Genomic DNA, 27,942 nt, shown 5'->3' on the forward strand with positions numbered 1-27,942 from the left:
GCAAAGGAAGGACAGCACAAGACTGAGAGCCCCAGTCCTCTGGAACTGGAAAAGCCAGTTTAGCTGGCTGATGGGAGATTTCCCTGCCATAGATAAATCCCTCTCCAGGTTTAGGGCATTTTTTTATCCCTGAATGACTGGCACACCGTCAGGGGGGAAGGATGCAAGGAGGGACCATGGGTTGGTAGGGTGGTAGCTGTGGTTAGTCGCTCTGAGACCTGGCTCATGGGGTAGCAGGACAGCCCATCACAGCAGGAGCTCCTGCCAGCCTCAACCAGGGTCTGGAGGGGGCTGGCTCGCACTCCTGTGGATGCTCGTTAAGCTCCTCAAAGTTCTACCTAGGTTAAATTTTGAGCTGGGGTTAGCACCAGGGTGCCAAAAGTAGTTTAAATCCTGCTGGAAGGTAACTGAAACCAGTGCCTATTTCTCTTGAGATTAAAAAAAACCCCCATCTTATTTATAGAACTGCACATTAATATGGGCTTGAAACAGGCTGTAGCCTGAATGGAGCATCAGTTACATCATCCAGGTACCCTGTGTGCTCAGTGCACCTGCAAAACAGCTTTATTACATGAGCTTCCATTGTGCCAGACGCCTTGGGATGTATGTTCTCCTCACTCTCCCATTAGAGCCATAATGCAGTTTAGCATTAAGGTGTAGAAAAGGCAGGGGTGTAAGGAGGTGTTTATTTACATAGCAATGTTAAAATCCTCCACTTACCACCTTTGCTGGCCTGTGCATTTCCCTGTGCAAAGCCCAAGGCTTCTGTCCCAGGACAGGGATGTGGACAGGCTCCCAGCACAGAGCCTGGCTTCAGGTGATGGCCACCACCAGGCACCTGAGCACATGTTGCACCCCAGTAGCCTGGGATTGTCCCTCCCACCGCCTCGGGGAGGAGGGGACCCGAGACCCTGCAGCTCATCAGCTTGTGAGCCCTGGATCTGGCCCCATCTGAGAAAGAGCACACTCTGGAGTCAGTCACTGTTTTCAGCAGCTTGAATCAAGCCAAGAGTTTGGGAAAGTGCTGAAAAACACAGCTTCGCTGCCCCTTTGAGTCCCCTAAAGATTCAGTCAAGAGCTACAGGAGGGGTGTTTTGCTCCCCTCTCCTAGGAGAGGGTCAGTTTTTCTTAAAGACCTTGCGCGTCACCTTGCTAAACCCTCATTCAACCATGTTAGAAATGGCCTGGCCTTTGAGCATGCTGTGGGTGCAGCAGTTCCCATCAGCCGACACGCTTCTCCTTGCTCCTCCGCAGCCTCGCAGACGCAGCACTTCCAACCACTCAGCTGTTAAAGCATTTGCGTTTTAAGAGCCACATAGTAATATTACTTCCTATAAAACACAATTGAACATCTATCACAGGCAGAGCCCAGGAAACATGATTATTTTAAAGGGCCCCATGAGAGCTGGTCCTGACTCACCCCACACTGTTCATCCAGATAGTATCCCTGGGGCCTGGCAAAGCCCCCAAGAAACTCCCCAAAACCTGCTGGACTGAGGAGCAACAGTGGCAGGGGCAGCACCTTGGGCTACAAGCTCATCCATGGAGGTTACCAACACCAGCAAACTGCAGTCAGTCCCACAGCTGACGACATCTCTCTATATATACATGGCATTATATACATAGGGCTTTTGGCTTCTGTTGTAGCTCAGGTGCCGACTGCAGAAGGGCTGGTGGGAGAACACAGGCTGCACTGGAGACTGTCGTCAGGGCAAAGAGCATGTGGTAGGAGGGAAACGGGTCTCTGTGGTTTCCGGTGCACCTGGGAAGACCTCTTCTGCTCTTTGTTCATCAGTCATACTCACCAAGCTGCGGAGCGCTTAGTGCCTAGCTTTCCTGCTGACAAATGCTTTTGAAAATTATTAGAAAATGCCAAGCACACAGTGAAAGCCTTCTTTTAAAAACCTTGGTGGCTGTGAAAAGGCTCTTAGAGCTGGACACAACTGGATGAGTTTTGTTCGGATGGAGAAGGGCTGGAGGAAGTTGGGTTCTTGGAGCTAACACTGCTGGCCAAGACATTTCAAGTTAATTAACTTCTTTCCTCGTTGCCCAGGTGTGGGCTCTGCCTGACACAGGAGAGGAGATCTCAGGGGCTGACTTCCACAGCAGTTTGTCCCGCTCAGGACTTGCCCTCAGTGGGAGCACTGAACTACTTCACCTCCACAGTAAGACAGGGCTGCCATGCCACTGCTTGGGCAGCCTCCCTTTGCCAAGGCAAATGCTTTCCCAAGCAATTTCCCACTTACTTGGACGTTCTCATCTCCTGGATTCTTGTTTGAAAAGACAAAGTCAGCTGGTGGAGAATAAAATGGTTGATGGAAATGTGTTACTGCAAGATGCACGGTCAGGTATGCTTCAGTGCTTTGGGCACACAGGGCACAGCAGGAGCAGATGCCTGGTTCCCTAGACTCCAAATATGTTCATGCCAACACTTCCAGCCAGGTTCCCAGGACATTCTGACATGTCACAGAATCACAGAATGGTTGATGTTGGAAGGGACCTCTGGAGGTCACTGGTCCAACCCCCCTGCTCAAGCAGGGCCACCTAGAGCCAGTTGTCCAGGACCATGTCCAGGCAGCTTTTAAATATCTCCAAGGATGGAGACTCCATAACCTCTTTGGGCAACCTGTGCCAGTGCTTGGTCACCCTCACAGTAAAAAAGTGATGTTCAGAGGGAACCTCCTGTGTTTCAGTCTGTGCCTGTCTCCTCTGGGCCTGTCTCTGGGCACCACTGAAAAGAGCCTGGCTCTGTCCTCTTTGCACCCTCCTTCAGGTATTTGTACACACTGATAGTATGTCTCCAGAGCCTTCTCTTCCAGGCTGAACAGTCCCAGGTCTCAGCCTGTCCTCGTAGGAGAGGTGCTCCTGTTCCTTCATTAGGTTAGTGACCCTTTGTTGGACTCTCCAGTACGTCCATGCCTCTCTTATACTGCAGAGCCCAGAACTGGGCACAGGACTCCAGGTGTGGCCTCACGAGCACTGAATAAAGATCACCTCCCTTGGCCTGCTGGCAATGCTTTGTCTAATGCAGCCCTGGATACCATCAGCCTTCTTTGCTGCAAGTGCACATTGGCTCAACCTGGTGTCCACCGGGCCTCCTGGGTCCTTTTCTGCAGAGCTGCTTTCCAGCTGGGCAGTCCCCAGCATGTACTGGTGCATGGGGTTGTTCCTCCCCAGACAGAGGACTTTGCACTTCCCCTTGTTGAACTTCACAAGGTTCCTGTCAGCCCATTTCTCCAGCCTGTCAAGGTTCCTCTTGATGGCAGCACAACCCTCTGCTGTATCAGCCACCACTCCCACTCATCAACAAACTTGCTGAGGGTACACACTACCTCATCATCCAGGTCATTAATGAAGATATTGAACAGGACTGGACCTGGTACTGACCCCTGGGTACACCGCTAGTCACTGGCCTCCAAGTAGACTTTGTGCCACCGATCACCACCCTATGGGCCCAGCCCTTCAGGCAGTCTTCAATCCACCTCACCGCCTGCTCATCCAGCCCATACATCAACAGCTTCTCTGTGAGGATCTTATGGGAGACAGTGTCAAAGGCCTTACTGAAGTCTGGGTAGACAATAACCACTGTTCCCCCCACCATCTACCAGTCCAGTCACTGAACCGATGTTTTGGTGATTACTTTTTTCAGTCTCTGTTCTTGTTTTCTCAACAGAATTAATTTGTATTTTCTTCTTTTTGAAAAGTTTTCTGCACTCAGAAATAGGAACTCAGTCCCCAGTATGTACTAATACACACCACAGCAACAGAAATATCTCATACATAGGAATATTTATTTTTTTCCTTCTTAAAAATGTACAAAAAAATAAAATAACTGTATTTACAGTTTATCAAACCCCTCTCCCAGTTGCAACACTATTAAGTTACATGAACTATTTTCTTAATATAAAAGCACACTATTTATACATAAAGTTTCCTTGTTTGCCAGAAAGAGGGCTTGTCACAAACTTTGGCACAAACATTCTTGTTTGTATCTTGTCTCAATTCATAGGAAATGGAAGAGCATATAAACATTTCATAAGCTTTACATTTTAAAAGTCATAAGATACTCCTTTCCAGTTCCACATCAATCAATATACAGCAACTCTGACAGCTGGGAAGTTTAGTTTTTACTAATTGTTTGAATTAATTTACAAGATTTAAACAATCCATAGACTAAAAGAGGAAAATATACAAGAAAGACATTTGATCTCTGAATTCCTTTGACCAAAAACTTCATGAGAGAGAACACACAGGAAAAAAAATTTTTCTTTGTAGTTTACATTTAATAGTAAAAATCCTCCAAAATGTCTTGATGGGGATGTCACTGAAAGCTTCACTGCAAGGAAGCACTTTATTTTGGGGATATCAGCACCTGATTGTGTAGAAAGAAACTAAAATTTGAGATTTGGGGATTTCGTAATAAAACATCAAATGGACGGACATAGTCCCAAATCTGTAGTGGGAACCAAAATTAGAACTTAGAAGACTATTCTCCTTTTGCACGTCTATCAGAGTCTTTCAAAACACAACATCTACAGACACTGCGCTGCCCTAATTCTTCATAGGGAAAATTAGTTGAACAGCAAGCCACCCTTCAGGCTGCACTAGTTAAGATTCAAGACGAAAGGAAATGAGAGTTTTGTTCCTTTAAATAAACAACCACAACAGCGTCACAAAGAAACAAAAGAAGTCAAGTCAGATATTTCTGTCTCCTGCTGAACAGTAACCAAATCTTACTTCCAATTTAAGTCATAATATTTGGAAGATCCAGCGCTAATCATCATTTTTCATTAAAAAAAAGCAACATGTATATTTTAACTGATATACATGCAAGCAGTTTGTACTCCTCAAAACCTCTGAATCAAGTAGGGCACAAGGCAGGCCACTGCTTCAGAAGTTTGCATTACTCATACTGGCCCTTTCCCATCACTTCAATAGCCTGGTTTTGACCAACAAGGTGAACCCTGAGAGCTTGTAGCTTGTCATGACCAGCATCCAAGGTTCAATGCTCCTCCAGCAGCTGATGCTGTGACTAGAACCAAAGGGGTGCAGGGTGATGTGCTCTTAGGTGCCTGCAATGCACCCACATCTGGAGCAGAGAAACAAAGCCCTCAGACCCTAGCAGGAGGGAGATCATCCTTAACTAGCTCTAGTTGTTGTTTTAAAATAATCTTACCATCAGGGTAAATCCTATTCATCTTTCTCAACCCTGCTACCTTCATTGTGACTGTAAAAAGGAAGTAAAGGCAGAAGCATCACCTCTCTTGTATCAGAAATTTGCACACTTTAAGATGTATTTAGAAAAGTTTTCAGTTAATCTTGGAAGCAAGTTTCCTTCTCTGCACAGTGCCTGACCAAAAGCACCTAAAACGGCAATGGAAAGATAGCTCCTTAAGCCCCAGTATTTCCTGGAGCATTGCACTTCTCACCTACACTACTCCTTAGTGCAGGATGCTGCAGCATCCAACAGATCCCAGCACATCTCCACCCATAAGTAAGACAAAAATGTTCCATTAATCTGAGTACTGGTGCTGTCAGGACAGCCCTATCCTTCTCTGTGAACCCCAAATTCTCATTGTACTCTCTTGATGCAGCACATCTCAACTCGGGCCAGTCCCAGGCACCACAGGCATTCCCTATAAGCAAAAGAGCTTAGATGGCAGGTTGCTGGGGGAAGAAACAGGGCTCAACTCCTATGTACATTTACTCCTATGTTTCACCTGCAGCTTCTGCCCAGACATCATGACCAGCTGAGAGATCCCAGCTAATATCCTCAGAATCCCAAACACCATCAAACAACAGAGAAATACAAGAACTGACACCGCTGCTCACCAGTTCTGTGTGCTGGTCCCAGTTCCTAATGCCACCTGCCAAAAATGTCCTTTTTATCTTTAGGAAAAAAGTATCTGGGCTAAGTCAGCATAGACTTTTTATCTGAGCCTGAGCCAAGTAGAAACAAACTGAACCACCATAAATCCCCTGTATTGCCAGAATGTCTGCTCTTGAGCAGGGTAGTAAGAGCATCTTTGCTGGAGTACATATTTATAAAACGATAAGGGAATGACTACAAAACTCTGCATCAGAAGGAGAAAGAGCACATGACAAAGGAAGAGGGAGGAAGACAGAACAGACACTTTGCTTTGCAGACATATGTGTATGTTAGCCCTGACACTAACAGCCTGAACCTTTTACAGGTTCTGGTTCCACAGAAATTTTGACAGGTACCTAACATTTCTATTTAAAGTACAGATTTTAATGGGATGCTATTGCTAATGAAGTTAAGAAAGCATGCAGGAGCTTGCAGAATAATTCATGCAAAAACATGACCAAATCAGACTGGTCAGCTATCCCAGGTACATAGGTTGAATATAAATAGCTCCGCACAGCTCAAAACACTACAGAATGAGGCCTGTTAAACTAGGCAGTGTTTCTTTACAGAATCACAGAATCATCTAGGTTGGAGAGGACCTTGAAGATCATCTAGTCCAACCATTAACCTAGCATTGGCAGTTTCCAACTACACTATATCCCTCAGCGCTATGTCGACCCAACTCTTAAACACCTCCAGGGATGGGGACTCCACCACCTCCCTGGGCAGCCCATTCCAACGCCTAACAACCCGTTCTGTAAAGAAATGCTTCCTAATATCCAGTCTAAACCTTCCCTGGCACAACTTGAGGCCATTCCCTCTTGTCCTATCACTTGTTACTTGGTTAAAGAGGCTCATCCCCAGCTCTCTGCAACCTCCTTTCAGGTAGTTGTAGAGGGCGATGAGGTCTCCCCTCAGCCTCCTCTTCTCCAGACTAAACATCCCCAGTTCCCTCAGCCGCTCCTCCTACATGTGCTCCAGACCCTTCACCAGCTTCATTGCCCTTCTCTGGACACGCTCGAGTAATTCAATGTCCTTTTTGTAGTGAGGGGCCCAAAACTGAACACAGGAATCGAGGTGCGGCCTCACCAGTGCCGAGTACAGGGGCAAGATCACTTCCCTGTCCCTGCTGGCCATGCTATTTCTGATACAAGCCAGGATCCATTGGCCTTCTTGGCCACTTGGGCACACTGCTGGCTCATGTTCAGCCGGCTGTCAATCAACACCCCCAGGTCCCTCTCTGACTGGCAGCTCTCCAGCCACTCCTCCCCAAGCCTGTAGCGCTGCTGGGGGTTGTTGTGGCCCAAGTGCAGCACCCGGCATTTGGCCTCATTGAAACTCCTACAGTTGGCCTTAGCCCATCGCTCCAGCCTGTCCAGATCTCTCTGCAGAGCCTCCCTACCCTCGAGCAGATCAACACTCCCACCCAGCTTGGGGTCATCTGCAAACTTACTGAGGGTGCACTCGATCCCCTCGTCTAGATCATCAATAAAGATGTTAAACAGGAGTGGCCCAAAACCGAGCCCTGGGGGACACCACTCGTGACCGGCCGCCAACTGGATTTAACTCCATTCACCACAACTCTCTGGGCCCGGCCATCCAGCCAGTTTTTTACCCAGCAAAGCGTGTGCCCATCCAAGCCACGAGCAGCCAGTTTTCCCAGGAGAATGCTGTGGGAAATGGTGTCAAAGGCCTTACTGAAGTCAAGGTAAACTACATCCACAGCCTTTCCCTCATCCAATAAGCAGGTCACCCTGTCATAGAAGGAGATCAGGTTTGTCAGGCAGGACCTGCCTTTCATAAACCCATGCTGACTGGGCCTGATCATCTGGTTGTCCCGCATGTGTTGTGTGATGGTACTCAGGATGAGCTGCTCCATCAGCTTTCTGGGCACTGACGTCAAGCTGACAGGCCTGTAATTTCCTGCATCATCCTTCCGACCCTTCTTATATATGGGCATCACATTGGCCAGTTTCCAATCTGTCGGGACCTCCCCGGTCAGCCAGGACTGCTGGTAAATGATGGAAAGTGGCTTGGCAAGCACCCCAGCCAGCTCCTTCAGCAGCCTCGGGTGTATCCCATCAGGTCCCAAATTATGCCATTAACCATCTAATAAAAAAAGATTCTGTGACTAAATGAAAAAAAAAAGATTTCAGAAGGAAAAATAATAAACTCTAAAGGCTGCATGTAGGAAAGGACCCACATTTCTGTCGCACAGGATCCATACAGAGAATAAAATGATTGCAGCTGAAACTCACAGGACTGTATGCTGAATGAGGAGCTCTCTATGATAGCCAGAGGAGCTGGAAAGAAGACAGGTGCTGGGTTTGCATATGCTAGGGACATTCAGGCCTTGAACCTTTTTCCTGGTATGATTTTAGCCTGCAACTTTTTCTCTTTACAGAATTCATGAGACAGGGGTGGAATTTGACAGGATAACCTTGTAGTTCAACTTGGGTTCAGACCCAGTCCTTGTGAGAGAGACCTATTTCCCCACCTCAGTTGTGGGATACTCAGTCTCTAGTGGTAAAATTGTTCCAGTTTCGATAAAATATTTACATCAAGCCCAGGTTTATACCTCACCCAACTGTCTTAAGAATCAAAACAGAATCATTCAATGGAGATACAAGAGCAAGTACCCTTAAGAAGAAGAGTTTGAAGTCCTGTTTCTTACAGTCTATAGGAATGCTTTAATGAGCAGAAAGCACCTTTCCCTCCACAGGCTTGAGAAAAGCCCACTTTGAGAGCCTTCACTTCACCAACAGAACAGGCAGAAGTTCCTTCTGTACCTCCAGGCACACCAGGCAGCAGAGACATGGTGCCTTTTGGATTTGGTGACAGCTGGATGGGACACTCAGGTATCCACAGCTAGGACTTGGGCACCTAAGTTGGGTCCCATTGTGCCAGAGCATTCCAGACCCTGTAGCACAGTTTGCTCCAAGATTTCAGTATAAAACTGGGTGGACAAGGGTGAAGCATATGAGTGCAGATGCAGTTATCAGCTTCTCAGTACACACTCCTTAACAGATTGCAGCAATCTAATCCTCTAGGAAAGATTCTGTTAAACCCTAAACCCAATACATACAAGAACATAGTGGCAGTAAACATGCCCACATACAGTAGTTAAAATATATTATTGCATATTATAAACATTATATACAAGGTTAAAATGGTTTCTTTACCATTTACTTACAAGTGACATTTGTAGCTGAATGCCTTACTTACAAGTCCTCATTGCTACGTGCTGAGAACTACCAGAGGTATTTGGCAAGACTATACACTATAGAGAGATATGGATCCATCTGAGCAAGTGAACTCTGTCAGCCACTTTCCCCATTTTTAGCACTGCACCAGTTTTTTTGGAATGATGGAGAGAACTACTGGTAAAGTGATTTACACCAGATTTCTGAAACTAGACAAGCATGGTTCCTTAACATGTTTTAGAATAAGCTTATCCACACTGAAGTATGGATTAAAATGTTGTTTTTCACATTTGGTTACAAATCTGGGGGCTGGTAACTGCTTGTACACTAGAGAGTGGGGAACAATAAATAAGGGACCAGGTTAACATGAGTGGCCTTGTGCTTGACAAACCCAAGTCTATGTGCAGTGGGTGCACATATGCAGAATGGACAGTATTTTCAAAGCAGTCTTGTAACAGTCTCTGATCAATGTCTGTCAAGTTCCCGAGGAATCTTCTACTTTCCAAGAAGGATGAAATGCTGTGGTTCCTTACAAAAAGGCTCTGTCTCAGGCTAGATCTCTGTCAGAGTGATCTTGAAGCCTTCGACCATGCTCTCCATGTGCAGGATGAACGTGTCCTCATTGGAGTAGTGCTCAATAATGTTGTCATCCATGTTTACCAAGATACTGGTGACAAAGGCAAAAATCAGTATTTTTATGTACCAGGACACTGAGAGGGAAAGCCATGCACTCCACCGCATGTGCTCATTTCACTACAATGCAAAAACAGACTCCAGCACATGCCAGTACAGGGACAATAGTAGGAATCATCACCAAGATCTGCCCCATAGTCCCTTATAGTTTTTAGACTCCTTGCAAAAGTAGTTAAGGTAAGAGACATGCCAGTGCTGGGATGTTAACTCACTTAAGCTGCCTACAGGGTGAGCTGCACTCCAGATCCCAGGCAGACCCAGCTAGCTGGTGTTTCCTATGTCTGGTGTTGGCTCTCCCAGGTGCTACTCAGCCACGCTGCGTGAGCTGCTGCACCTCTGTGGTGTGAGTCGCTAACACGGGGAAGCAGTGTACTTTGTGATTTGCACACAGCTCACAGGCCTAGAACTCAGCCTGGATGTGAGAATATTGACAACAACTGTTAGAAGTGTATATGAGTGTTTTCCTCGCTCTACTGTAAAGTGTTTCTTCCAATACAAATATCACTTGGAAACCGTGTTAGAAAGAAGAAAAACATGAGAAGTTTCACCTGTCTTAAAAGCTAAAGAAATCCCCAGACAAAACAATGCCCTAAACTAGAGTTACAGCTGAAAATAAATGACTGATTTAAAATTATATCACTACAATATTGTGGTTATTTAGAAGTTTAAAAAAAGTGAAGAGATTTAGACTTGGATTTCCGGTAAGGAGTAGTAGCGTAGCTATTCTAAAATCACAGCTGTGATGCTCATGTCTAAATTTACTTAGCTGAAACCCCTGCAGCATTGCCTGCCTGCCTTTCAGATTCGGACAGTGGCCTACATCTTCCTAACACTGCAGGGAAACTCCGCACCACATTCATAGCAAAAGCTGCACCTCTCCCATGCTAGTGCTCCATAATGTTATTAAGCATATAGTCTACAAAACAGACTTTATACAAACGTATTTTCCACTCTGTTTCTTCACAGTAAGCCTATGAATACTGGTCAGACACAGAGTGGAGATTCATGTTTCCTCCTCTGTCACGCCTTGCTGTCTCCATAGACATCAAGATTTCAAGCGTATGGGCATGTATCCTAAAAGTGTTTATACTGCCCAGCATCATGAGGCCCCAAAGCATAGTTGGGATCTCTGAGTACTTCTAAAGGATCCTGCAATAGACCCTAGTTAGTTTGTTTACTTACCCCTTTTTGCTCTTCTTATAAAGTTTTGCAATCTTTTCAACTGGCAGCCCATATTTCTCAGAGATCTGAAATCATAATAATTAAATAAATATCATTAAAGACTAATGAGAAATATGAAATTACCACCTCTCGCTTTACATAAGGCATTAAAACACTCTCTCGGCACACTTTGACAGGATAGCTATACAGAAAAGTCACTCGCAGCCATACCACAGCTTCATTTAAGGATGATTCTGGCAGGAATATAATCCTAAACATCTTGATCAAAAACCCACAATTGCTTTCATGCAGAAACTTGGAGACTATAGTTTTCATAGGGTGTGAGTCATCAAACCTGCCTCAGCATCTCCTACTCTACTCAAGGAGTCAACACTCTTCCCAGCTTCAGATTTGACCAGGGAATTTCAATCTGATCAGCTGCCTTTCTGATGTTTCTGATTTTCTGGGCTCATGGAAGCAAAGACTTCTTCCACCAGGCAGAAAGCAGATGAGTAGCAACACAACAGGAGCTGATGGACTGATGGATCAACAAAAAAAATGTGCACAATTCCATTTCTCAATTTCAAGCTTTGTTAAGTTAACAGGACCCTCCACAGTATTCTTTTGTCTGAAAAGTATCTTCAGGTTACCTTTTATTGTGGGAGGGCTACAAACATGCTACACACAGGATTAAGAAGCTTCTGTATTGCTGGGGAGGTGACTCAATCTAGTTACTAGGGTGGCAAAATGAGAACACAATACATTGGCTCACAATACATCATCTGAGTGTACAGATAACAAGATGAGATGCCACCAAGAAGCGTGTTAACAAGGTAAAGGACTTCTAAAATAAACCTCTTGCCAGCTACTCAAATGATAAAGCAGAAAATATAGGAAAACTTTTGAAGGAAGAACTACCTAGCTGACAAATGACTAACACTAACAAGCACTTCACTGGGATGCTTTGGCATTGCTTTGCAGAAGTGTATTAGTAACTTTTTTGGTCATCCATTCTGCAGCGAGCCTGTGGTGTGCTCATGGAGACAGTGACCCTAAGCCCTCCATCCGAGCCAGGTTTCTTTTCCAAATTATGACTCTTCTTTGAGGGAACAGGACTCACAGCTCAGACTTTAGAAGAGGATTATCCCAAATGGCAAAATAATTATGGAAGAATTACTCTTTGTCAGTGATTAATGTTCTGTGCTATTCTACTGCTAACCAAATAAGTTTCCTGCTCTTCCCAGGTGAAACGAAGTTGCAGCTAAATAGCTGACTATTTATCTTCTGCATTAGAGAACTGAAATACACAATTAAAAATCCATTTAAAGACTGTCAAGCATCAGTCACTGTAAAATCCTTTCTTTGTGTTTGCATTCAGACTTCTGTTGAGAAAAAGTGATATTTTAGAGAAGTAAATTAAATCAATTGTAATCAATTATCATGAAATAGAAAAAGGAAAGAAAGTAATGGATAAACTAAGCACCAAGGACAGATTCAAACAGCCACAGGTTGAACCCCATGCATGGCTCCCATCCAGAGAGTCAGGATTCTCTAAGAGAGAGAATTAATTAGCCTGTACTTGCCTACATCACGTATACTTGTATAACTGTCATCTTACCTAAGATACAATTTTGTACTTAAAAAGTATAGCGTAACTCCAAGATTTTGAAGAACCAATAAAGCTTCTTTTATACTGCAAACATTTTCCTCTGACCACAGCATACATCTGTGGCTAACAGAAAGAGGAGGATGTAAATAAGGACTAACTGATAAGGTACACCAGACCCATCCACTCCCTATGTTTTGCACCTAGCAGAGAACAAACTACAAATTAAATTGTGGGTTGTACTTGATACTTCATACTCGCAGCAGCATGTTTCACTGCCCTTTTGGATATGGTGCTGGAGATACTGATGGTAGTCCTGGTTCCATGTTCTCATCTGCCTTGGGAGAGGCCTAATTCAAGGCTGTGCAAGCTCATATGCTGTACAGTCACACTCTGCTGTGGGGAGCGGTCCACTTTGTACGTTTTTGAGAAGAGGGGCTTCACCCCACTTGTATCTCGCACAAGCATCCTCACTATCGGACTACAAAACCAATCCTTTTCACTCTGAGCTCTACGTAGCCTATGAAAAAGGCTCTGTGTAGCCTATGGAAAAGCTTCGTAACCACATACACAGGGTGGAAATGCATCCTACAAAGAAGTTCCATAACAGCTTATCTGGAACAAGTTCAAGTCTTTGCTCCAAACAGGGCAGAACAAGGGTGATTCGAACCCAGGATTTGCCATGTCCCTGTGTGGGATGTCATAACCCATCCACAGGCAGGTTCCCCAGTAGAAGGAATCACCTTTTTCTGGACAGAAGCACTTGTGTAGGTACCCACACACTGCCCCTCACTCACACTCTACCCGTGTCTAGCGCCATCTTTCCACATCTCCCTTCCTTCGATGCCTCATCCTGTGCTGCCCACAGAGCGGCAGCTGCCTGACCCGAGGCTGGTGACTCCTCTGGGGTAGCCAGGTGCCACCTGTGAGGGCAAATCTTGACTGTCTTAGAGAAGTTCTCAGAGAAATGTTCATGTTCTCCTTTTATTATTTCTTACTCTCTAGCTTTGTTTACCATGAATAGAATGACATCAGATAAGCAATCTGGTGCTGAACTTCTGCATCTGTGGTTTTGTTGTACCCCTAAATTTAAGCTTTTATGTAAAGCAAGAATAAAAATGGCTCATTTTCATCAGATTGTTGAAAAAATCCTTCATAACAGGCACCAGAGAAAAACTGCAACCTGAAACTGCAGAAAACATCACAACTGTATAAACATGAGGAAATGATCTATCTTCCTCTCTGGGCTGTTAACTCTGAAGCCTACTGATATTGTAAAGATCAGTACTTGAAGACACTTTTCACTGACTCTACACAAACAAACAAGCAAGAAGAAACATTCCTGTGCCAAGGAGGTTTAATGGCAGCTAATATACAGCATTCTGCACATTCCAGCATAAAACTTCCCTAGGATATTTGGGATACCTAACACTCATGCATTCCAAATGTTGCTCAAAGTGGTTTGGGACTCTGGGATACCGCTTCCTACATAAACTATGAGAGGTAGGGCTGAGAAAGCCTTGCCTGTCACACTGCCTGTGACAGGTGTAGGATTCATATAACATGCAGGGATTAGTAAGCTTTGCGAAAGACTTCCAGCTGACTGAATAAGCACATTTCTCAGGAACCCCTAAGGATTCAACCAATTATACCAAACGGCAAGCTCTGGAAGCAAGGCTCAAAGTGGGGATATGGGAGAGCCTCCCCCTCACAGGCTCAGAAAACAAGTCTCCAGTGCAAATGTGCTAAGTCCTCATGCAGAATCTGAGAAAACAGAGAGCTAGCATCTGCTAGGGCATCTCACTTTAACACTCTCTTTTGAACCACGTTTATTGCCAAATCAGGGGGAGCACCACTACTGCCAACTACCACATAAAACAACAGGATTTCTCACCTGACCCAAAGCAGGCTACAATAAATTTCAAAAAGGTGGAATTATTTGGAGGAATATTTTCCTTTTATTACCTCCATTGCCCATTTGTCAATATTCTGAGCAGAGAATTCTTTCCTTCCCTTAGGATGCCTGAAGCAGTGGGACAGCTTTCAGAGTGACACTGAAATAGTCTGGATGTCCCTCTGGGCTGCAGTCCCCTGGCATGGCAAGTTTGTCTGTAGCACATATATGTTTGCACAAGCCACCAGAAATGCTTTCTCTGCTGGAGTCAGGAAGACAGAAAGGGCAACATCTGGGCTGGTCGAGGCACATAGGAAAACATCTTTGCCAACTTATTTCTATGAAATAGTCCGGTCTGTTGCTCTGCATTGGCTGGAATGACACATACATAGACAGGTATCTAATAAACTTTGGTCTAAGCAAGCTCTATTGAGCTCAGCTGTTAGCTTTTAATTTCAGAAAGATTTTGGGAGATGCTTGAGTTTCCCAATTTAGACAACCTTCTGTAATTTGAATAAATATGTGATTCTGCACAATGTAAGACTGGGGTACTGAGATCCACAGAGTTAATTAACCTGACTTTGGATCAAGCTGAGAACAGGATTTAGAACTGGTCAGTCACCACATATGTGTGAAGTTTTGTGATGGGCAACTGTTTCACTGTTTTCTGTTGATCAAGTGTAGGATGCAAATATCTTAAAAAACAAATATCTGCATCATTTTCTGAGATGCACCGTGTCTCTGAAACGTCAAACATCTAGATATTTGCCAGAAGAAAGAAATCTGAGATGGAATCTAATTGTTCCCTTGGAATGGAGGTATATGAGAGAATAAAATAAACAGTATCTGAGAAAACAATATCATTAATCATGGAAAATTATGTGAAAGCTGCAGACCAGGAATAGTGATTAACCAAAAAAAAAAAGTGAAATCCATAAACAGAGAAGGAGGGTATTATTCAGGATCACCAGTGCTGTCTTTCAGATCTGGGACTATAATATTCAGAGCCTCAGTTTCTACGTTCTTAGTACTGAGTTCAGAATTGAGCATTTAGGGTGTGTATAATTACAAAATTACATGATTTGCTTAAACGACTGTTGAGAGAGTACTTAAGAATATGCAGTTTGACAGCTTTTTTGGCATTGACTTATCCACAATATCCTACCAAAGAGAATGAAAATGTTCTGAATGTGTTCCTTCCAGTGAACTGGGACATTTTACAACAGATCAGATTTCTCTGGTGCTGAAAACATGCCACTGAGTCAGCAGCTGTGCTGACAGAGGTATGCAGAAACCTTTCCTGCTTCTGCACCAGCTTTGTTTTTATGTTACACAGTGGTTGGAGAACAGGCATGGGGAGGCACAGACTACTGGAGATTAAATATTCATGTTGGCTTGAAGGGTTATAGAAGGATTATAACATACTTTTAACTTCCATATAAAGACAAGATGAAATCATGTTACAGCTTATCATGAATCAGACTGCAGCCTCTTCAAGCAAAGCCTGGGTTTTATTATATATGTGTGTTCAGTCTAACAACTGAGCTGCAGTCACAGCTAACAAATAGTATCAGCAAAAGCACAGTTAGAACATCCTTAGAATGCAGCTGACTCTCCTCAGAGATACACGGAGCTGAATAGGTACTTCAAACAACTTTACTAACTCACAAATCTTTTTTTGCCTTCTGCTACTGGCCAGATATTGACCAAATAACTCAATCTTTACTGCATTTGAAGTGTCCAGTACATGCAATAAGACACTGTAACAGTTTTATGACAGTATGAATATACACACTTCTAGCACTCGGCTGAGCTCTCTAGGGACACTTTCATCCATTCCCACCTTCTCTCCTACATGTAACCAAGGCTGGAAATCAAACCAGCATCCCACACGTCAATCTCACATTAGTCCCCACCAAAGCACTGAGACATGTGGTTGCTTCTTAACTCTTCACTCACCAAATTTCATGCATCTACTAGCCATCAGCTCATATATAAACAGGATTAAATGTGGAAATAGTCACTCATGATCACAGCTAACTTAACAAGCAAAAACTCTAGTCAAAGAAGCAGCAAAGAGGCAGCCTGGTAGGTAGGTCACTCTGGGAGCGAAGGCTAGAGAAGGAATTTGAGACAGGAGATAGGAATGACTAGTCTGTGCTGGCTCAGCAACTGCCTCATATGCTGGAACAGCAATTGTAAAAAGCCATACGAAATTCACATGGAAACAGTGCATCCTTGGGCCTCTTCTTTAAAAGATATCTGTGAACACACCAATAGGCATTACAGAAGATTCAACAGGCTTCGAATCATCTGGTCAGAAAGAAGCATTTCAGAAAATGGAGCCTGCACCTCCCTACTTCCCTGACACTGGTTAATTACCACCATTCCTCAAGGCTCAGGTCTCAAATAAATCAGCTCTGCAGTATTATTTAATTCCAGCAACCTGCTGACAGCACTGAATTTGGAACATGCAGCATTTCAGAGGCGTGCTCCAGAAAGCCTTTATGAAATGCTTTGAATGTATTTGAGAATAACTTCATCTTTATATTGTATCTCAATAATACATTGAAAGCCTCAATATTTTCTTGCCAAGAAAGGTAAACAATGTGAGGACATTGGATACTTACAGCTTCCATTAGCCCCTTTACTGTGGGTGATTTCAGCATCAAAGCATCAAACACCTCATCCGTCTCCTTCCTTACATACAAAAGCACTGAAACAGAAAAAAAGTCAAACTTGGAGCAGGTTCAGTCAATTGAACAGATGAAACACCCCACACTGAGTAGAAAAACAAATATTAATCCCTGACAGATAAAATTAAGTGCTTAAGATGGTTTACACTTAAAAAGTGTACTCTCATATCAGCAGTGATCTAAACATGGAAGACACATCATAGTTGCTTTGAAAACAGGCAAAGAAAATTGAGCAAATTTAATTTAACATGAGGAATCTGTATCTTCAAGAATTTAAACCTCCACTTACTGAAATAAGAGAAGCCAAAAAGCACTGGGGTCATGTCCCTGAGTCATAGGACAAAACACACAAACTAAGTCTTCCTAAACCTGTGTCTTGGCTTGCACCTCTCCAGGCTTCATCCAAAAGGCTGGGAAAGGACATTCAGAAAAGCCAGGTGTGGCTTGCCTTTAGCTGAGACTCTGAGAGCAAAATAGACGAAAAGGAAAATTGTTCTCTCTGACATTACCACGTGGATGACTGCAAATGGGCCCGGCCAGTCTGACAATAAACACTGGAAAGAACAAGTCCAAAGTCATTTGAGACTTTACAGAGAAGACATTCAAAAACACAGCTGGCAGGAATTTACCTGTGTGCCCACCCCTGCACAGGTACCCAAATGTCATTTGTACTCCTCAAAATCTCTTCCTTCCTCAGATGTCCTGCCAGGTCTTAGCGGTTCACAGGCACAGTGCCCTGCCCTCTCTAGCTCTTGTTCTCCTCTCTCTGACTTGTACAGGTAAAAGGAGGAAACTTGCTCTTACATGGCAAAAGCAAAGCAGACAGCTACAAAGTGAATAAACATAAACACTAGAGAAGTGTTTTAGGCATAATCTCACATGACTCTGATAAAGCAGCAGGTTAAATAAGATGTTCCACAATTTATTTTGTTCCCTAAATAAACTGCCTTTTCAAATAGCAGTGCTGCATGCCAGGTACACATACACATGCACTGTTAGGTATTTTATGTCTGTGTGACAAACATTGGCAATAATCTTTTTTTTATTTTTTTGTAGACAGAAAAAGATATCTTTTGAAACTGCTAATTCTTGCAGTCCAGAAGATATCTTCATCAGGTAATTCAACAGATGACTTGCAGATGAACCAACAGAGATGATGGTATTTTTCATTCAGAATCAATCGTTTGCAAGCTAATTCTCCGGTCAAGACTGTAGCAAGGTGGACTCAGGCCCATTTGCAGAGAATTATAGCTTCTTTGCCCAGGTTCTGAACTGATTGAAAAAAAGATTTAACACATGGGCAGATCAGTCCCCTGTCTTGGTCTACAAAGCAGATGTGCAGGACAGTGGTGACTTTTTGCATCTTTAATTCAGAAGTATGAGCCATAAAACTGCTACCACAGATGCAGAGAGCCATGTCCTTTTCACCTATGTTTTTGTAATTCTTTAGGACCTCCTTGAGAGTGTCGTTTCAAAGGACTTAGAAGCTGAAATAACTTTGGGTCACAAATCTAAATAACTGTCAGAATATAAAGGAACAAAAAAAAAATCCAAAGAGAGAGAATATAAGAGAACAAAAGAAATTTATTAGATTTGATATGTTTACTTGCATGAGCAAGCACTCATTCAAAGTGCTAATTTTACCTGTACTAACACTTTTATTAATTCAATGATTCTTTTCTTGTGACTAGAGGGCTGTCCTCTAACTCCTGGCTTTTCAAACATCTGGACCTCTGCCAGCCTTAATAATTACAAACATATCTGAAAGGAGGAAAAATCACTCAGTCCAAGGTTAAAGCTGGGGACATTATACAATCCAAGTGCTGAGCTTTAAATCTCTCTGTTGTGCTTGACATGTCAGGCAACATTATGCTGAATGAAGGATCCATTACGAGGATAACAGAGAACTTGAATCACTATTATACACACAGAGAGCCAGGATTAGTAAACATATGGGGGGTTGTTGGTTTTTTTTTTCCCATGACAGGTGCGAAAATCCTGGCTTTGATTCACAGGGCACTTTTCTATAAATGACTTCTGGCGACAGTGATGCCTTAAGAAGCCCCTGTCTCGTCCCTGCCCTGATGCTCTGTCACTCTGGCCTTTCTCAGTGAATTTTCCTGGATGGAGAACTCTCTCAAACAGCAGATGTGAGTGAAAAACAACCCTTTTTCCTGAGTTGTTCTTCAGACAGATCAGGTCCCTGCTTCAGTGTACAATGCAGCCCCACAAGCCTCTGTGCTGGCATAACCACGGAGAGAAGGCCAGCTGGCCCGCAGCAGGAGGCACAGCCAGGGCAGAGGGAAAGGAGCTGCAAAGGCTCCACTGGGCTCAGCAATGCTGCCACCGAATGCCAAGCCGTGACTGTGATGATGTGACACATCTCGTACTTACACCCTCTGATCCTACTGTTCATGGCATCTAGATGGGCTCACTTTAATAATACAGATTGCAATACTGGGGTGGGGAGGAATCTTGTACCAGGCAATGAGCTATTTTTGACTGAAAATTAAGTTTGTCTGACCTCTACACTACCTGGCCTCAGTTCTTAACCTTCTTACCAGCACGGAAACACACTGTAGTCTCTAATGATCTTTAGATGTTAAAAAGAATTGCAAAAGATGGGGGTGATAAATTTATCTTTAGTTACTTAAGAAATAGCCCTGATTCACAAAATTGCAGAGTGGCAACCAGCCTTTGCTGAAGGCAAGGGAGGTTGTTACATCTGGGAGATTTTTGGAAGCCAGGCCACTGAACTGAAGATTTAAGTGTGAATGCAGAACAATGTCAGATACCTCTTTTAAAAGCGCTAACAGCTTGGCTCTCCATTGGCGAATCTGCCAAGGTAGCAGACAAGCAAGAGACATATGGCAAAAATGAAACTAAAGACACGATGGGACAGTAAGACTTGAGCCACTATGAAGGTCTGAGCCCAGGCAGTACCGATGCTCCGACTGACACCCTGTAAGCAACGACTACAGTCTTTGCAAAGTGGTCTCTGAATGGAGATGTGGCACATTTTAGCTGAGGAAAGTAGGGCTGGCAGCTGTGACCTGGCTTTCCTTTCCCACATTTGGAGTTTTCACTAATTGCCCAGGCACAAATTCACTAGGTGACAGAGTGAATGTTGTCCTCCACAGGGATGGTTCACAAAACCCTGACTGATATGAATTCAAAATGCTTCACAGTAGTTTAACATGACTTTCCTGAAAGACAAAAGCTAGACAAAAATATAATTTTCTTCAAGCTGAGAACTACAGGACTGAAAATCTCCCTGATCTGTAACGCAGCTGCTGAATTTATAACTAACGGGAAACTCCCTATGAAATCTGAAAGGGAAAGTGATTTGAAAACTCTTACTGAGAACTCAAAACAGGAAAAGGCCAGAAGTCTAGCCAAGTAACTCGCTACGCTGCACACTTGGTACAGGTTAACATAATCTACATTTCTGTGTTGGGCACTTGTACCTCCCTTAGAGGTCAAGGAGATGGAAGAATAATTCACAAAGATGCAGCTACCTGTGTGAGAATATAAACCTTGTTTTACTGATGGTTTGCAAACCCTTTCAGAGCTGTTCTCTTGAAGGCTGCCCCTTAACACTTTTGCTTCCACTGGACAGTATTACGATTAGGTCCATCAGGCAGAGGTGAGGTCACACATTGTCACTTCAGTTCTTCAGCTGGGCTTGGACCCCTCACTGGATGCTACTTACCTCCACTGGCAATGAGCCACCTTGGGATTACATTGCTTTTAACGCATATTTTCACGTATCAGACCTGCTCTCTCAAACATTACACCAGTGGCTTATCTATACCTGCTCTCTAGGAGTTATTGATTCTGTTGTACCAAGTAAACCTGGGAGAAAAAAAGCTTCTATTATGGCTAAGCCTGAGAAAAAACAGCAGAACATTTTAAACCCAGTGACTCCTGTGGCAAAGACAGTATTGTCAAATGGGCAGATTCAGCTGAGCTGCACTCCACCAACAGAATCCCAGATGCAAGGTTCCCGATGGCAGGAAGTTCACCAGAGCAAAGGCCACGCTGGAAGAAGCTTGGCCTCCAGCCAGCATAGTCCAAGTTGAGAGAAACACTGAACAGGAAGGGGATGTGAAGAGAGCATCCTCCAGTTTCTCTGGTTCTGTGCCTCTCCTGGATTTAATTATTTAACATAGTTTTGCCATCAGTTGAAAAACATTTTTTTCTTTCAAATCCTCCCCTTGAAATGGCTGCAAGTCCTGGACAATATTAAAACAACTTACCACAGCAAAGGATAGGAATAATCAAAGCAAACCAATACCTCCTTGCAGGCAACTCTCCAGGCTTCCAGCTGGGAAACCCAGGTGAAATTGCAGGAAATTGTAGTTCTTTATGTAGCCCTTGTGGCTGTCCCCTTCTGTCTGAAGGAGCCCTGATAATGTGAATTTGGTCAAGTCCCTGAGTCAACCAGATGCAAGTCTGTGGTCAGTGCTGACCTCGCATAATTAACTGAAAATTTAATTAAAAGAAGAATATGTTCACATTTATTCCAGGAAGATACCAGTCTCCACCCTGTAATCTTTTATGCTTTCCCTGGTTCAAGCACACCACCCTAACTAATACAGAAACTTTGCAAATGCAGGCTCATGGGAAGTTGTTTCTATAAAGCTCAAATGACTCTTACAAATGGTGCAACTAGGAAGAATTGAGCTCACTTCTGTGCCTTGTTGCTTTGTTGTCTCACAAACTGGTGGGTAAACCTCAAATCATTTGTAAGTTTGAGTTATGTAAGTCGATCAAATCCCTGGAGCCTCCAATAGACTTAAATAACAGAACTCATGAGACTGAAGGAATGGCAAATATTCTCCAGGGTGTCTAACTGTGGCAGTGTAGGAAGTAATCACCTATAGCACTGCACTGGAAGTGACTGTACACAAAGCAGATTTTGTGGATAAAACCACCATTTTTGCCTTCAGTGGAAAGTTTAACAGCTCTACCTAAACCATTGCTTCAATGTTACTCAAGCTTCACTGTAGCAGACTGGAAAACAGGAGTTCGACTGGTATAGCATATGAAATGCAACTATAATAATATTCACTCAGGGCAGTAAAAACAAACTCTTTAACAATTCAGTTAGGTCTGCTGGAAGATGTCTCTCCATATCTTACATGTCTAATTGGGTAGGACATTTCTGAGATTTTATTCAGCTAATCTAAGTCTGCAGTCAGCAGGAGCTTGCCTGTGTAAGGTCTCTGTATTTGACCCAGTGCATCTTGCATATTTGCTTGTGATCTCAGCCAGAACAGAAAAGATGAGCAAAAGTTAAAAATAGGACAACCACAGATTTGCTACTGGAACATTTATGAACTATGGAGCTTGGCCAAGGATCAAGAAACTTTCCAGCTTTTTTATGTTTTATATACACTTGTGTCCTGATCCCTTCATGAGATAGCACAGTCCATTTTCTTTTTTCTTTACTGCTTTTAAGTCATTACTGGCATTTGTTAAAATGCCTCCCTGTACACTGGCAGGTGTAATGATCTCTTTTTCCATCTACCCCATATTTTCACTAGCATCAAACAGCTGACTTAGTCTGAGCCACACCTGCCCTTCCCAGCTTGAGGGCACGAGTCCCACAGCATTATTTTTAACTGCTAAGAATTGACTGTTACCTCTTTTCAGGCCTTCTTCTTTCATTTGTTTCAAAGGGGATGGACCAAACTCCTCCTCCACAGGCCGGAACATCCTTTTGACCAGGACACTGCTACTAGAAAACACAGAACAGGGACCATGACAGTAAAACTGTGCTCCCAGGAGGAAAGGAGACAACAGCAGCAGTCATGACTCACTTTGCACTCTGGCAAAAAACCCACTAGCTACTCAAGTAGCACCAGACCAGAAACTGCAAGGGTTTAGGTTCTGATGCTTATCTGAACTCTTCAGGCCTCTCAAATTGCCCAGACTGACAGGAAAATATGCTCCAATATTACATATTATTTTGAAAACCCCAAAGGCACTTAACTTTTTAAATATTGAGGGAAGATTAGTGGGGAGGAAGAAACAGCTAAATAAGGAGCTGAACCCACATTTACACATTAATTCACATCCTCTTTGGGGTCAAGGATACAGCCTTGAGGAAACGCCAGCAGTGTTTCTAAAATCCGAGACCATACAAGCCAACAAGTTCAAAAGAAATAAGATGCTGGGCCAGATTCAGCCCGAAGCTGCGACACGCTCCACTGGGGAAGCTGAGGGCTGAAGGCACTATGGCCGCCCCCTCCCCTTGGCGTAGCTCTGGCAGGACTCGGTGTCTCCTTTTAGTCTTGGAGGAGAGAACTGAAGCCAATGTGCTTGGCGCAATAAACCCCTTGTTTCTTGAATTCCATCATGAGCCTTATGAATATTAGCTTCATGAAAGAAACAAAAAGGGCCTCATGTTTTCAAATCAATGTTAGCTGCAAGTGCCCGGCCACTCCCTACCACGGGCCATTTTTTGCAGGCTTCTGTGAGTGCACTTACTTGTCTTACTCCAAACTCTCAGATTTGAGGGCACTCACTTGGGATTCAAGCAATTTATGGAAGTATGGGGTTTGCACACATTACAGTTAATACTGGCTGAACTTCAGCCACGCATATTAAAGCCCTTATTTCATAACATCTCTAACTCTTTTAGGGACTTTCTGCAATTCTTCCAGTCTCTCCAAAGCCATATAGGGGGTGCTCCCATTTCCAACCTTCCCCCTTCCCAGGATCTCCCATTCTCTTTCTGCCTTTCTCTTCTGGCATTCTCTCTGCAGTTCCTGTATTTGCCACATACACACATGTGCACTGCTAAACAGCTTTCAGGAATGCAGTGAACTTCAGTGCTTCATTAAAAAATTCCTAGGTTTTAAATTATTTGAGAATCCTTATATATAAAAAAGGCACTCTTATCAAATACATTGTTCTGTCCCTGTATTGAACCTTATGGTTCTTTAAACTGTTTTACTTGGAAATGTAATAAAAAATAGATATAAAAAGCAGCCAGTTCACATGAAGGATAAGGAAGTTACTATTAAATAAACCTCCCTCTGAGTTCTACATATTATTCACCTAGTTACCGATGGGAGAACATGAGGGAAGGGGGAGAAAGGGAATCAGTTTTATCTGATTTTGTGTTTTGTGCCTGCTTTCTATGAGTTTGAACTGTTAACTACAAAGCTTGTGAAACAATAAATGGCTTACCCTTCTCTCTCATCATCTGTATTATAGTAAACCTAGAAGGGTGGAAAAAAACCCAATTATTCCCAAAACTCAGACACCTGCTTAACAGAATAACTTCAAAAGAGAGAAAAGACAACAAGTGGTTTGCAGTTTTTCATTTGTTAAAAATGCTTTTCCTTCCATAAGACACAAACATCTCTAGTTCTAATAGTGATCTGGAAAAAGCGTGGCCTAGAAAAACTGCTGTTGAATATCATCTAGTGGAAGTATACCAAAGCATTTTGACAGACATTGCCCTCTTTCCTGGTTTATATCGTTTTCCCAATTATTTCACAATCCTCTAAATCAGATCAGTACTCACCTAAATTACCACTAATACAATTTAAGCCACAACACTCACAAGCTTTTGTATATATTTAATACTGTCTGAAAATCTAATTAAACTATAAAGATCAACATTAAACTACAGACCTAATGGAAATACAATTGCTAATGGTACAACTGAACTTTTTTGCACAGGCTGTGAGCAGAAGCTCAAGTCCAGACCATTGTTTTGTGTAAATCAGTATAGCTCACAGTCATTGGAACCAAATTTACAACAGCAGCAAATGCAGCTAACAGTAGGAGGGGAGGTATAAAATCACAGTCTGTTGTTAAAGGCTTTACAGAACAGTCAGACAAATTCCTCACAATGTGCCTGCACCACAGGTCTGCACCAACAAGTGTACCAGCATTCCAGCTGCTGAGTTCCTGTGCGAGTGTGGGGCGAAGGCAGGGCACTGAAGCCCTGCATTCTGCGGGAGCAGAGCAAGGCATCTCGGGCACATTTCCAGCACTTGTGCTGGCAAGACTCAGAGCACCTCGGCTCTCAAGGGGAGCCTTCACTTCTGAACCTGTACAGTGAAAACAGCTCAGAGGGGTGTGTGTGTGTGCAAAGCTGAGGTCTGTAACTCATTCTATGACCAGGACCTGAAAGTGGCTACGCTTTCATAGTAAAACATTCATAAATAATAAATTATTGGCATAATAAAGCATTCTTATATTAAGTAGTACACAAAACAATTGAAAAGTTCAGAATAGCAAGAATGTCGATACTGCAACCTATACAGCAGTAAAAGATAGGGCTGAATATTGCCTAAGAGCTAGCAAACTGGGATATCTTCCAGTTAGTTTAGAAAATTATTTACATGGTTACATATCCTAAGGAATGCTTCCACCTTCTCCTGTTTTGAGACAAATCCACATTCTGGTTTGAAAGCCATGAGGACAGAAGGTACCCAGCACTGATATGTGAGTGGGCGTCTTTCCAATTTTGGAGAGTAAGACAGTGACAGCTGTGATTGCAATGTCTGCGCTCTTTGTGCTTTGCTCTACCACATTTCTCACTGCTTTAAAATAAATGACAATTCCAACACTCCGTGTCATTTAATCTTCATTATTATAATATTTTGCAGCAAAAGGCATGTAAAATTTCCTCATCTACTATTTGTCTTTATAAACACACGCATAAAGGTCTCAGTCTACTCCCTGAGACGTTAATAAATAACAGGTTCATATTCAAAAAAATGTTAGAGCTGGCCCCCCAGTTCAGGTTTGCAATTTCCCAGCAAGCAATAAAGTAGGCCTTAAAAGAATCAAGTCAGCAAAGACTTCCTCACACTTATTGGTAATAATGACTCCATGACTTCTGCACTAAGCCAATACTGAATACTAACATCAGCATGATAGGTTTTTACTTTGTAGACCGAAAATATTTTCTTCCAAGGAATTCCCAGATCTCTAGGTGATGCCGACAGAAAATGGGCAGTGGTGTTTAGTGAGCCTAATCTTGACCTCCTTATACATGTAAGAGGCTTGGTCTTTGTTTTCAGTTGTCACGGGGAGTAGGATCTCTGCTACCACAAGGTGGCACTTCATTTCATCAAGCCAAACAGCAAATTCAAAACCAGATTTTCTCTCAGTCGAAAATCAACCTTCTATTTCAAAATTCTTGACTATTTGTTCCATTCATTCCTTCTAGCAAAAGAATGGCAAAACCGTAACAAACACAATCTAGCCGGTTGTTAATGAAGTATAAACTCCTTTTTTTACACCCAGAACTTGGAAAGGCACTTGTCTCAAGGTCTTTTTTAAGCGACTCACCAAGAGCTGCATTTACCAAAACAAGAGCTGAAACCAACAGCCCCCAGGAACAGAGCTCTGTCTTCCTAAAACCTGCTTTGGAGTGCATGTGGCCAGACAGCAGGCAGGCCCTGGTTCATCTCATTAACATTTCCTACCTGTCCAGTTCTTTGTAGGTTTCCAAAGTGAACATCCGGGATGAAGAGAACTGGCTGCGAATCCAGGTCAGCCATTGTTTTAAAGAAGGTGATATCGCTCTTTTTTTGCAGAGGGAGTGCACTCAGCTTCCCTTCAGCTGCTAGGAGGATCACAAAGCAACATGGTTATGAAAGGAGGCATGTTAAGGGTGTCTTTGTACCAAACCAGAAAGGCCCACCTTACTCACAGTTATTACACGATGCTTGGGATGCCTGGCCTTTGCCTTTCTTCCTGTTCTGCTTCCTCTCTTCATCTCGGATTTTCCTTTCTGCTCCCTGATGCAAAAAAGACAACCCACAGATATTATCCAAAGAGGAACCACTGTCAGCATCATACCCTGCAATGCCTGGAACTGCAGCGACGGACACACCAGAAATGCTAAAACAGAGGCTGGTTATCCCATTACAGACAAATCTGTGTAGACTGTTGGGAAACATGCCAGCTTCAGATTGATCATCTGTGCCCGAAACTGAGGCTGGCACATCCAGCAGCCCCGATGGCTGGAGACAGCAAAAGGAACATATCCACACGCTGTCTTGGAGGAGACAGGATGGACGGCTCAGGCAGTGTGCAGTCTGTAGCTGGGTTGTTGCCACCACAACTTGCGCAAAGGGCATCCCAAGCCCAGTGCTTCTGCGATGGATGGAGTGCTCAGGCCAAATACTTTGCGTATGTACTGACGTAAAACACCTGCAGGATTGCTATCATCTTAGATCATGTCTGTGCTAAGCTTTTCCCTAAACTCTCCTCCACCCACCTTGTCTGGGGGTGGCATTGCTCCACTGTGACCAGCTTTGTAGAGGCCTTCTGAGATTTGCCAGTGCAAGAAGACTACGCTGACAGCTTGCCAAAAGTGCAAGGGCTCTTACAGAAAAATACAGGCATTTCAAACAGGAAGAAGCCCTCTAGAGACTGGAAAGCAATGTAGTGCTGCCCTATCAGGCCCCAGGAACTCCTGGGAAGTTGCAGGCTTCTGTTATGTAAATACACTCTCAACAAGTTTAGAAAATAAAACTTGTTATTGACATAAAAAGCAGTAACACCTCCTTTGAAGTTCTAATTTACTTTATAAATATGAATAGTCGTGCTGTGAAGGGTATTAAAGATCCATATGCTCCCAGACAGTCAGCATGCAAAATTAAAGATTTTTTCCAAATTAAAATTAGAAGTTTCTTTAAAAGAAAGGGAGGAGAGGGAGGGAGGTAAGGAAAGCCAAAAATATCCACTCAAGATGGCAAAATTGACACATGAGCCAATGAACCAAGTTTGAAAATAATGCAAGGAAAGATGTACTCCTGGCTGTGATCTATCAATAGATTACC

The 27,942-nt window shown here is 43.4% G+C and overlaps 1 protein-coding gene across 3 annotated transcripts in view; it reads right to left on the reverse strand.

Moving 5' to 3' along the window:
* Positions 1 to 9,443: 9,443 nt before the first annotated feature.
* Positions 9,444 to 27,942, reverse strand: part of GRHL2 (grainyhead like transcription factor 2) — a 67,359-nt gene continuing 48,860 nt past the window's right edge. For 2 of the 3 annotated variants that reach the window (XM_074814609.1, XM_074814588.1), the window contains 7 exons: positions 26,808 to 26,895; positions 26,581 to 26,720; positions 24,323 to 24,354; positions 22,771 to 22,865; positions 17,057 to 17,142; positions 10,948 to 11,012; positions 9,444 to 9,739 (listed from right to left, as the gene is read on the reverse strand). In XM_074814609.1, the coding sequence (XP_074670710.1) occupies positions 9,625 to 9,739; positions 10,948 to 11,012; positions 17,057 to 17,142; positions 22,771 to 22,865; positions 24,323 to 24,354; positions 26,581 to 26,720; positions 26,808 to 26,895 (621 nt within the window). In that variant the 3' untranslated portion in view covers positions 9,444 to 9,624. The remainder of the gene's footprint in view (positions 9,740 to 10,947; positions 11,013 to 17,056; positions 17,143 to 22,770; positions 22,866 to 24,322; positions 24,355 to 26,580; positions 26,721 to 26,807; positions 26,896 to 27,942) is intronic. The other variant, XM_074814599.1, reaches the window with a different exon arrangement.

This window comes from Strix aluco, chromosome 1 (assembly GCF_031877795.1).
Source record: "Strix aluco isolate bStrAlu1 chromosome 1, bStrAlu1.hap1, whole genome shotgun sequence".
NCBI classification, from domain to species: Eukaryota; Metazoa; Chordata; class Aves; order Strigiformes; family Strigidae; genus Strix; species Strix aluco.